The sequence below is a fragment of the Cherax quadricarinatus genome, chromosome 81 (genome assembly GCF_038502225.1).
Source record: "Cherax quadricarinatus isolate ZL_2023a chromosome 81, ASM3850222v1, whole genome shotgun sequence".
Taxonomy (NCBI): domain Eukaryota; kingdom Metazoa; phylum Arthropoda; class Malacostraca; order Decapoda; family Parastacidae; genus Cherax; species Cherax quadricarinatus.
Window position 1 is genome coordinate 2378725 of NC_091372.1, and position 12430 is coordinate 2391154.

At 40.9% G+C, this 12430-nt stretch overlaps 1 protein-coding gene across 1 annotated transcript in view; it reads left to right on the top strand.

Annotated features, from left to right (window-relative positions):
• Positions 1–12430, top strand: part of LOC128699781 (KICSTOR complex protein SZT2) — an 807931-nt gene that overhangs the window by 47720 nt on the left and 747781 nt on the right. The window contains 1 exon segment of the mRNA XM_070102247.1: positions 2618–2816. Within this exon segment, the coding sequence (XP_069958348.1) occupies positions 2618–2816 (199 nt within the window).

Consider the following 12430-nt stretch of genomic DNA (forward strand, 5'->3'; position numbering starts at 1 on the left):
TGTTTTTGCTGTGCATCCTGGCAAGTTCCAGCACCCATACAACACTCTCATGTTTTTCTGTTACTTCCTTCTTAAATTTTATTGTGTTTCTCACTTTCTTTACCAAAGGAACTTTCTTGGGGCCCATAGTGACTTATTTCATAGTCTCACTTAATAAAAAACCACGAAAAACAATGGATTTTAAGGAAATGCTTGGATGAATGCGTGGAGTATGTGCACACTTGCTGACAGACAAAGGGAGACTGACTCACCAAAGCCCGGCTTCCCAGCAGGAGAGGCAAGCTAACACGTCTAATACAACCAATATACGAGGCAACGGCCAAAATACGAAGCAAAATTTTCGCCGGTAAACCGGTCTAAATACAAAGCGGCCGATAAACAAAGTGGCTGAAAAACGAGGTTCCACTGTACATAATGAATGAGATGCATGTGGAGCATCTGGCATGTAGTAAGTTAGTTGATGAATGAGAGACACGTGCAGCATCTGGCGTGTAGTAAGTTACCTGATGAATGAGACACGTGCAGCATCTGGAGTGTAATAAATTACCTGATGAATGAGACACAAGTGCAGCATCTGGCATGTAGTAAGTTACTTGATGAATGATACACATGTGCAGCATCTGGCGTGTAGTAAGTTACTTCATGAATGAGACACGTGCAGCATCTGGAGTGTAATAAATTACCTGATGAATGATACACATGTGCAGCATCTGGCGTGTAGTAAGTTACTTCATGAATGAGACACGTGCAGCATCTGACGTGTAGTAAGTTACTTGATGAATGAGACACATGCATCATCTGGGTATTGCCTCTCCACCTTGTTGACTGTGTCCAATAATAGTCAGTTAGGTATTAAACTGAAAAAGCCTCTCAAGAAAGGTTCCTTGATGCTGGTGAAGGGCTCTTGATCAGAGGAATTGAACCTGTTTGCCAATTGCTTGAATAGAATCTGAAGACCTTCTGTTACCTGAGACACTGTATGACCCCCAGTGGGTTTAGCACTTCCCCATGAATATAATAATGTATGGGTGAAATGTCTTGTAAATAAAGATCCAGGTGTTGCATGTGTTTTATTTATCAGTTTGTTAATATTGTATACACTATATACCATCATTGTAGTAATAAGTTATTTAATACTGAAGGATAAAAATAACAGTTGTCCACAAATCAAAGTTGGAAATTAATCAACTTGATATGGCCTTGCCTGACTTGAAATGTCATCTCGTTTTCATTTTTAACCCGTAAACGGTCCAAACGTATATATATGTTTTTTCAACATTTGAAAGTATGTAAAAAAAGTAGATCTTCTTTTTGTTTTTTTACATTTGAAAATCTGTAAAAAACTTTGATCTACTTTTTTTTTTTGTTATATTTGAAAATGTGTAAAAAAAACGTAGATCTACTTTTGGAGCACTATACATGTGAACGTAGATCTGCTTGGACCGTTTACGGGTTAATTTGTGAGCATATTTCTAACTTAATAATAATAGTCTTGGTATGGTATTACAACTTTCAGAAACAGCTAAGCAACAGGATGCACAAGTAAACCGTGTTTACTTCAGTAACAAATGTTAGTTAACTAAACAACCATTAACAGTTAATTCACAAGTAACCCACAAATTGGAAGTCAGAGTTTATTTCCTCATGATGCAGTGACCTGGAAGGTGAATAAATCTGTAGTGGAGGGGAGGAGGGGCAGGGGTCATCCTAGGAAAGGATGGAGAGAGTAAACGAGGTTTTGTGTGCAAGGGGTCTGGACATGCAGCAGGCATGTGTGAGCATGTTAGGAGTGAATGGAGATGAAAAGTTTTTGGGACCTGACAGGCTGTTGGAGTGTGAGCAGGGTAATATTTTGTGAAGGGATTCATTGAAACTGGTTGGCTGCACTTGAGTCCTGGAGGTGGGATGTACAGTGCCTGCACTTTAAAGGAGGGGTTTGGGATATTGGCTGTTTGGAGTGACATCTAAACTATCATATCTGGGCACCTCTGTAAAGACAGTGATTATGTGTGAATAATGGTGAAAGTGTTGAATGATAGTGAGTGTTTCTTTTTTGGGTCATCCTTGCCTCAGTGGGAGACTGCTGCCGTGATTGGTGATTGCATGCAGAAAGTCCACAGTTATGCAGAGCATTTTGGGCAAATCTAAGACTGTAGGAGCGATGAACATTGCTTATACAGGTAGGCTTCACTTATACAGCAAGCAATAGAGCTAGGCCTAAGGAATGTGTATACACTACACACATCACTTACCTTAAAATATTTTCGTCCTTAGCTTATAGCAAGTGGTGAATATATTTATTATAGGACATCTGACTAAATGAAGAATGGGTATAATTGAAAAACCGCTGTATTAGCAAGTCGCTGTAAAGTTAAGCATTGTAAAGTGAGGCTCTCCTGTAATTCCTGCTCATTTACTGTAATAATTCCCTCATTCTTTGAAAGTAAATTCCATTTTAATTGTCCCACTGGTTAGATGCCAAGCAGTTTATCATAAAAGAAGCCAAACAGTTTATCATATTAGTTAGAAGCCAAAGAGTTTATCATAAATTAGCTCTATCAAAGTCTAGAGTAGGAGAGAGGCCTGTATTTTACACAGTTGTTGTATTTCCCAACAGGCCACAGCCCAGACGTATGGTCAGATGGACATTACTCGTGAAAAATGTGATTTTGCCCAAGAGAAAACAAGAGAGGAGGCTATATTGCTGGGACCCACCACATTAACCAACCCAATGGTCTCTCCTGATATTGGTTTTGTTGACATGCTCAGATATGGGATTGTTGCACTGCAGTTACTACCAGAGAATAGCAGTGCAGGTACAGTATTTGTTTTTTTTTGTAATTTTAATAGTTTCTTTGTTGCTGAATAATGCATGCTGTTGGATTGCAAGCTAGGCAGTGTTTATGAGGTAGTATACCTGTGGCTGGTTTTGAGTTTTTTCCTGCTCTTGCAGCCCAGCTTAGAGCTGAGCTTTCTGCTTATTCAACTTCAGATTTTTATTTCTTTTTATGCTGTACAAGGATAATGTAGTTTTTATTTTTAGCACACCAGCTGTCTCCCATTGAGACAGGGTGACCTAAAAAGAAAAATGGAAGCTTTTCTTTTTACATTAGTAATTTATACAGGAGATGGGGTTACTAGCTCTTGCTCCTGGCATTTTTAGGAAGAATTCTTTTCCACTTCCCCATGGAGATAGTGTAGTTTATATGTAATAAAACATTGTTAACCCCTTGAGGGTCCATCCCGTAGTTCTATGGCTTTGAAGTTAGGGTCCGTGTGGTAGTACTACATCGTGAGTTCAGCTCACTCAGATAACCTTTGAGTGGTAAATTTGGGCCTAGATATGAAAATTCTTGGACCCTGTGGACAAGTTTCGGATTGGGGGTCTGGACCGTGCAGGGGTTAAGCATAAAAGAAAGCCACTAGTATGTAAAGCACTTCAGGAAGATGATTGCCTGTTTAACCAGGCTGTTGCTTCAGCAGCCTGCAGGTCCATGTATCCCTCACACACTGGGTGATCTGGTGCTTGGTGGAGGCAGCAATCCAGTTTCTTGCTGAAAACTTTCATGCTTGTTCCAGCAGAGTTTCTGGTACCGGCTGGTAGCAAGTTGAATATTGTGGACCACTGATGTTGACATAGTAGATGGAGAAAGCTGATAAGTGGTGAATCAGACAAATAAACAAAGTCTGCATTTTATTTAATGACATTTTGCCCATTATGGTGCTTTGGCAAGTTCGTGATAAAGGCCAACTATGGGCAAAACATTGTTAAATAAAATTTTACTCACTTTGTCTTTGATTTGGTGCAGTATTTCTAAAGGGATTCAGGAGCATCAGTTAGCAGGACTTGAGCTGCAGTCAAAGCTCAGGTCCTGCTAACTTGCACTAAATCCTTTGGAGTACAGTGTCAGTACTCTGAAGGATAGATGGGAATATTGTAGCTCAGTGGGTCATTTGAATTGTGATATCCATGGTTTTCTGGTAAGGCAGCTAGAAGGTGAATGATGGTGAATGTGTTTCCTTTGAGTCACTTAACCTTCGTTGGAAACATCCAGTTTATTAAACAAAAAATGAAGGATTTGTGGGGATAATATGGGAAATACAGTGCCTGCACTCTGAAGGAGGGGTGTTAATGTTGCAGTTTTATAACTAGTGTAAGCATGCCTCTGGCAAGACAGTGATGGAATGAATGATGGTGAAGGTTTTTCTTTTTCGGGCCACCCTGCCTTGGTGGGAAATGGCCAGTGTGTTAATAAAAAAATAAAATATTTCGTGGTGAGATATTTGAATTTTGATAACTGTGTACTTCTGGGTAGGACTAGATAATGAGCAGTGTGTGTACTTCTGGGTAGGACTAGATAATGAGCAGTGTGTGTACTTCTGGGCAGGACTAGATAATGAGCAGTGTGTGTACTTCTGGGTAGGACTAGATAATGAGCAGTGTGTGTACTTCTGGGTAGGACTAGATAATGAGCAGTGTGTGTACTTCTGGGTAGGACTAGATAATGAGCAGTGTGTGTACTTCTGGGTAGGACTAGATAATGAGCAGTGTGTGCACTTCTGGGTAGGACTAGATAATGAGCAGTGTGTGTACTTCTGGGTAGGACTAGATAATGAGCAGTGTGTGTACTTCTGGGTAGGACTAGATAATGAGCAGTATATACCTCTAGAGAGAACTAGGGAATAGGCAGTGCATATACTTCTAAAGAGGACTAGATAATGAGCAATGTGTGTTTTTTTTTCTTTGGGTCACCTTTCCTTGGTAAGAAAACAACTATTTCATTAAACAAATTTTATTGGTTTAACCCTTTCAGGGTCCAAGGCCCAAATCTGGAGTCACGGACCAGTGTCCAAGAATTTAAAAAAAAAAATTTTGTTATTTTTTCTTATGAAATCGTAGAGAATCTTTTTGTGAAGGTAATAAAACAAAAAGTACGAAATTTGGTGGAAAATTGACGAAATTATGCTCTCGCGAATTTTGATGTGTCAGCGACATTTACGAATTGGCGATTTTGCCGACTTTGACTCCCATTTTAGGCCAATTACATTATTACAATCAACCAAATTCTTAGCTATTTCACTAGTATTACTTCTATTCTATCGATTGAGCACAAGAAATCGCCAAGTCAACTGTTTCAACTACAAAATAAAGTGATCGGAAATTGTTAATTTGGCCAATTTAACACAAAGTTCAAAATATTCCAATTTCAAAATAGGGTCCAGAATAAACAATGTAGGCATTCCTGGCACTAAACTAACGTTTCCTCTGTTCATTAGTTATGTTTTGAGGCTTTACAAATAAATTCTATTTTGATTTTTTATTCACATAATGAATTTTTATTCACACCAAAAAATAGAGGATTTACTGTTATGCAGTACTGTAATAATTGTATAAATATCATCACCATATTTGTGAATGTATATTAGACCCACCAGCTGACGTGTATTAGATGTGTGAGGTCGTTTGTTTACTCTTGAATATCGGCAAAAATTTAACATTTCCGCTACTTTGAGCTCAGTTTCAAGCCATTTCCATTGCTAAAACCAATCAAAATCATCTCTATTTCTGTAATATGTCTTCCATTCTATCAAATGAGACCAAGAAATCGCAAATACAACTATAAAAAACATACGAAAAAACACTGCAAAGTTGCTGTTTTAATCGAAAAATCATGATTTCATTTTTTTTCTCTCATTATACACAGTGTGCTGCAGGATCTGTTTTATGTGGTGCACACATACCACATAGATGTATTCTCTCATATCTAGGCCCAAATGTACCACTCACAGTTTATCAGAGTGAGCTGAGCTCATGGCGTAGATCTACGGTTTGGACCCTGAACGTAAAGCCGTAGATCTACGGGACGGACCCTGAAAGGGTTAAATACATAATAAAATTACCAGGGTGGTGAATGTTGGAACAAGGAGGAGGCTGGAGGCAGTGGAGATGTTGTGTGTGAGGGCAGTGTGCAGTGTGTATATTATGCAGAGAATCCATAGCTTGGAGATTAGAAGGAGGTGTGAGGTTTCTAAAAGTATTATCCAGAGAGCTGAGGAGGGGTTATTAAGGTGGCTTGAACATTTAGAGAGGATGGAACAAAATAGAATGACCTAGAGGGTATATAAATCTGTAGTAGAAGGAAGTTGGGGTAGGGGTCATCCTAGGAAAGTTTGGAGAGTCAAATTAAAGTTATGGATGATAGTGTTCAGAGAGCAGTTGAACAATGAATAAATACACTTAGCTACTGTAATTTCAACAGATAAGATTTTATACAGTTATTAATAGGTACAATGCTGATAAAGTTTTACATGGAAAGGTCCTTAACCCCTTAACTGTCCAAACGTAGATCTACGTTCTCTCGTCCAGCACTCTGAATATTCTGAAAAAAAAAATAATTTTGTTTTTTAAAAATGAAAAGGGCATTTTTCTACAAGTAATAGGATAAAAAGAAATTTAGGGTCAGTACTTACCACTTCTGCAAGCGGCAAGACTCCATGTTGCCGTCAAGTGAGCATCCAGTTCCAACTTCGCAGTCTTATATCTTGGTTACCTGGAGGTTACCTGGAGGTTATTCCGGGGATCAACGCCCCCGCGGCCCGGTCCATGACCAGGCCTCCCGATGGATCAGGGCCTGATTAACAGCCTAGTTGATCAGGCCCTGATCCATCGGGAGGCCTGGTCATGGACCGGGCCGTGGGGGCGTTGATCCCCGGAATAACCTCCAGGTAACCAAGATATAAGACTGCGAAGTTGGAACTGGATGCTCACTTGACGGCAACGTGGTGTCTTGCCGCTTGCAGAAGTGTTGCTGATGTACCTTTTTTTTCTCATTGTTTTTTAATTTATATAATTTTTATGTTCTGATAATTACAATTTGTAGTAGTTGTTGTTGTGATTTCATAGCCAATGTTTGTTCTGACACTAATATTAAGTACTGAAATAGCACTCATATAGTCACAATCACAACGACAGGTGAACATTTTCACCTGCCTTGGTCACATACTATTGTCTACAAATACATATATACAAAGTATTTATAGGTCACAGCAATGTTTTAGATGTGCTGGAGTATACATGAAACTCCTTGAAGAATGGTGTAAGACGAGTGTCACTTCACTGCTGGTAGTGCAGCAGTGGAGTGACACTTGATTGTGCATTGCCTTGGCTTTATTTGTTTTCACTGTTACACAAACATGTCTGTCTATCTGTCTGTGTCTGCCAATCTGTCTGTTTATCTCTGTCTTTGCTTATCTGTCTTTCTATCTGCCTGTATATCTCTCTTCCTGTCTCTGTCTTCTTGTCTGTTGTGTAATACCAACAGGTATTACACTTGATGCAGAGTCGTCATGTCTGATTCCTGAACAAGTGAAAATGCATATTACTTGCCAGTCATGCTTATTATGCCTTATATCTACAAGCACAGTATAGAACGTTGGATTTTTTTGGGTTATCCTAGGTAATTTACACTATGTATAATTGTATTTATGTGTACCTGTGAGACAGACAGAGATAGACATAGAGAGATAGAGACAGAGATAGATAGAAACAGAGACAGAGACAGATAGTGATAGACAGAGATATAGACAGACAGACAGATAGAGATGGAGATAGAGACAGCCAAAGTCAATCAGCCGCCCGCCCACCCACCCACCCACCCAGCTAACCAGTCAGTCAGCCAGCCTGCTGAACATGTATTACACATGTTCCAGAGTTGTTTCTCTTTACTTAGCACATAGGTTATAGGACATTCTGGTAGGATGACACTACCAGTGGTATCATAATTGAAAGGATGTTGCACATGGGTTTTTGATATTTCTTCAACCACTTGTGGCCACATCCATCTCAAAGCCACTAAACTCAGGGTCAACATCATTTTCCTCTTAAAGGGGAAGTGTTAATAGGACATGACATCAGTGAATCCGAGGTGTTTGCCACTTGTTTTTGACGACTTGTTTTGTTAAAATTTTGTCCCAGTTTTTGTGCATCCGCTCGGTTTTCGTAGAGTTGAAAATGGTCCATACCAAACGCGTCCGCATGACTCGATCATTCAAGCGCCCACACAAAGCATCCCATGTGTTTGTGACTCTGCCTTTGTTTCTTGTTGAGCGAGCATCACCCTGCGCGTTCGTCTGAAACATTTCATAATAATCCCTTGTTTTTTGTGCTTGTCTGTTGAGTGCGACTGCTAAGTAAGCCACCATGGGGCCAAAGAAAGTTCCAAGTGCCAGCTCTTTGATAAAGAAGGCAAGAAACACGATAGAATGTTGTGTCTTTGGGGAAGTTCATGGGGTTGGATGTGAGTGGCCAGGTTGTGGAAGAGTTGGTGGACGACCACAGGGAAGAGCTAACCACTGAAGAGTTGCAAGACCTTCAGCTGAAACATCAGCAGACCGCAGCTGAGGAAATTGTGCCAGAGGAGGAGGAAGAGAGAGGGGAGAATGTGCCTTCTTCGGTGATTAAGGACATGTGTGCAAAGTGGAGTGTGTTGCAAAGCTTTGTGGAGAAATATCACCCTAAGAAAGCTGTTGCAAGTCATGTCTGCAACATGTTCAGTGACAATGCTTTGTCCTGTTTTAGGCAGATCTTAAAGAGATGCCAGAAACAGACCTCTCTGGACACATTTTTTGTGCGACAGGGGTACAGTGACTCTCAAGCTGGTCCTAGTGCCAGTAAAAGACAAGGAAGGGAAGTAACCCTGGATAGGGTCTTGATACCTGAAGACCTTATGAAAGGGGATTCCCCTTCCAAACAGTAACCTCTCCTCTCTCTCCCCTCCTCGCCGTCTTCCATACACCAACAAGAGTCTTCAATAAAGGTACAGTGGACCCCCGAGTTTCATGAGCCTTGCGTTTCGTGAATTTCGGCTTTCGGCAACTTTTTTCATCAAAATAAAGCCTTGCTTTTCATGATTTGCTTTGTGATTCATCCATCGTACGAAATGCATCCGTGCGGCCGGGATTACTCGAAGGCTCCCATACAACATTCAGGAGGCAGTGTGGCATTGTCTGTGGATAAGTGACCATTACCCCATGCGTTCATATGATACATTTCATAATAATCCATTCTTTTTGTGCTTGCAACTACTAAATAAGCCACCATGGGCCCAAAGAAAGCTTCTAGTGCCAGCCCTTTGGTAAAGAAGGTGAGAAACACGATAGAATTAAAGAAAGAACACACCAGCCAGGGTACTTCCCCACACAAACCAGCCAGGGTACTTCCCCACACACCAGCCAGGTTACTTCCACTCACCAGCCAGGGCACTTCCCCACACACCAGCCAGGGTACTTCCCCACACAAACATAAGAACATAAAGGAGGATCACTGTAGCAGGCCTGTTGGCCCATACTAGGCAGGTCCTTTACAATCCATCCCACTAACAAAACATTTGCCCAACCCAATTTTCAATGCTACCCAAGAAATAAGCTCTGATAACACTATCCACTCATTTGCAAGTCCCACTCAAATCCAACCCCTCTCACTCATATATTTATCCAACCTAAATTTGAAACTACCCAAAGTCCTAGCCTCAATAACCCAACTAGGTAGACTGTTCCACTCATCAACTACTCTATTTCCAAACCAGTACTTTCCTATGTCCTTTCTAAATCTAAACTTGTCTAATTTAAATCCATTACTGTGGGTTCTCTCTTGGAGAGAGATCCTTAAGACCTTATTAATATCCTCTTTATTAATACCCATCTTCCACTTATGCACTTCTATCATGTCTCCCCACATTCTTCGTCTAACAAGTGAATGTAATTTAAGAGTCTTCAATCTTTCTTCATAAGGAAGATTTCTAATGCTATGTATTAATTTAGTCATTCTATGCTGAATGTTTTCTAACCACCCAGGGTACTTCCCCACACAAACCAGCCAGGGTACTTCCCCACACACACCAGCTAGGGTACTTCCCCTCACACACGATTTGATTTGAGTGGGACTTGCGCATGAGTGAATAGAATTATCAAAGCTAATTGCTTGGGTAGCATTGAAAATTGGGTTGGGCAAATATTCTGTTAGTGGGATGGTTTGTGAAGGACCTGCCTAGTATGGGCCAACAGGTCTGCTGCAGTGTTCCTGCTTTCTTATGTTCCATACACCAACAAGAGTCTTCAGTAAAGGTAAGTGTGATATTATTGTTTTATACTTGATTTCTCATTCTTTTCTGTATGTAAATCTATATTTAATCTATAAAAAAAAATAGTTTTTGTTAATACTTTTGTTTGTCTGGAACAGATTAATTGTATTTGCATTATTTCTTATAGGGAAAATAGCTTTGAGTTTTGTGAATTTCGACTTTCAGCAGACTCTAGAATGGATTAATCACAAAACTCGGGGAGGGTCCACTGTAAAAGTGATGTTAAATGTTCATTTATTCATTTCATTAGTCATTTATATTTATTTCTCATTGTTTTCTGTATGTAAAACTTTAGTTATTTTCTATAAAACATATTTTTTGTTAATATTTTTGGATGTCATGTCTGAGGGCAATGTGTGGTGTGAATATAATGCAGAGAATTCATAGTTTGGAAGTTAGGAGGAGGTGCGGGATTACCAAAACTGTTGTCCAGAGGGCTGAGGAAGGGTTGTTGAGGTGGTTCGGACATGTAGAGAGAATGGAGCGAAACAGAATGACTTCAAGAGTGTATCAGTCTGTAGTGGAAGGAAGGCGGGGTAGGGGTCGGCCTAGGAAAGGTTGGAGGGAGGGGGTAAAGGAGGTTTTGTGTGCGAGGGGCTTGGACTTCCAGCAGGCATGCGTGAGCGTGTTTGATAGGAGTGAATGGAGACAAATGGTTTTTAATACTTGACGTGCTGTTGGAGTGTGAGCAAAGTAACATTTATGAAGGGATTCAGGGAAACCGGCAGGCCGGACTTGAGTCCTGGAGATGGGAAGTACAGTGCCTGCACTCTGAAGGAAGGGTGTTAATGTTGCAGTTTAAAAATTGTAGTGTAAAGCACCCTTCTGGCAAGACAGTGATGGAGTGAATGAAGGTGAAAGTTTTTCTTTTTCGGGCCACCCTGCCTTGGTGGGAATCGGCCAGTGTGATAATAAAAAAAAAAAAAATAAAAAAATTGGATGTGTGGAACGGATCAATTGGATTTACATTATTTCTTATGGGAAATATTGCTTCATTTTTCAGACGATTCGGTTTTCGTCAGACTTTTTAGAATGGATTAATCACGAAAACCGAGGTTCCACTGTAAATCTGTGTTTGGACAATTAACCCTTAAATGATCCAAACGTATATATGCGTTCACTTGCGCAGCGCCCCGAATATTTCGAAAAAAAAAAATTATAGAAAAAAAGAGCACATTTTTTAAGTGTTTTAGGATAAAAAAACAGAAATTAGAGTCAGTACTTACAGAGAATTGAGACACTTATTCTTCAACTTGTTGGTTTTCAAAACCATTCATCACTTACAGAGATATGAGGCCCAGAAGTTGGCACTGGATGCTCATTTGATGACAACATCGAGTCCTGCCACTTGCAGAAATGTTGTCGATATACCTTTTTTTCTATTTTTCATATTTTATATAATTTTTAGGTTCTGATAATTACAATTTATAGTAGTTCCTGTCATTTCATAACCATCCTTTATTCTGACATTAGTATTAGGTACTGAAATTGTATTCAGATTGTCACAAATACATTGACAGGTGGACATTTACACCTGCTTTGGCCATTTACTATTGTCTTGGAATATATACAAAGTATTTATAGGTCCCAGCAATGTTTTGGATATGTGGAAGTATATAATAATAATGAGGAGGAGGAGAAGGAAGAGGAGAAGAAGAGGGAGGAAGAGGAGAAGGAGGAGGAGGAAGAGGAGAAGGAGGAAGAGGAAGAGGAGAAGGAGGAAGAGGAGAAGGAGGAGGAAGAGGAGAAGGAGGAAGAGAAGGAGGAGGAGGAGGAGAAGGAGGAGGAGGAGGAGAAGAAGGAGGAGGAGAAGAAGGAGGAGAGGAGGAGGAGAGAGAAGAGGAGGAGGAGGAGGAGAAGGAGAAGGAGGAAGGAGGAGAAGGAAGGAAGGAAGAAGAAGAAGAAGGAAGGAAGGAAGGAAGAAGAGGAAGGAGGAGGAGGAGGCAGGAGGAAGGAGGAGGAGGAGGGGGGAGGGAGGAGGAGGAGGAGGAGGGAGGAGGAGGAGGAGGAGGAGGAGGAGGAGGAGGAGGAGGAGGAGAGGAGGAGGAGGAGGAAGGAGGAAGGAGGAGGAGGAGGAGAAGGAGGAGGAGAAGGAGGAGGAGGAAGGAGGGGAGGAGGAGGAGGAGGAGTAGGAGGAAGAGGAGAAGGAGAAGGAGGAAGAGAAGAAGGAGAAGGAGGAAGAGAAGGAAGGAGAAGGAAGGAAGAGAAGGAAGGAGGAGAAGAAGGAGGAGGAGGAGGAAGGAGGAGGAGGAGGAGGGGGAGGAGAAGGGGGGGAGGGGGAGGGAGGAGAA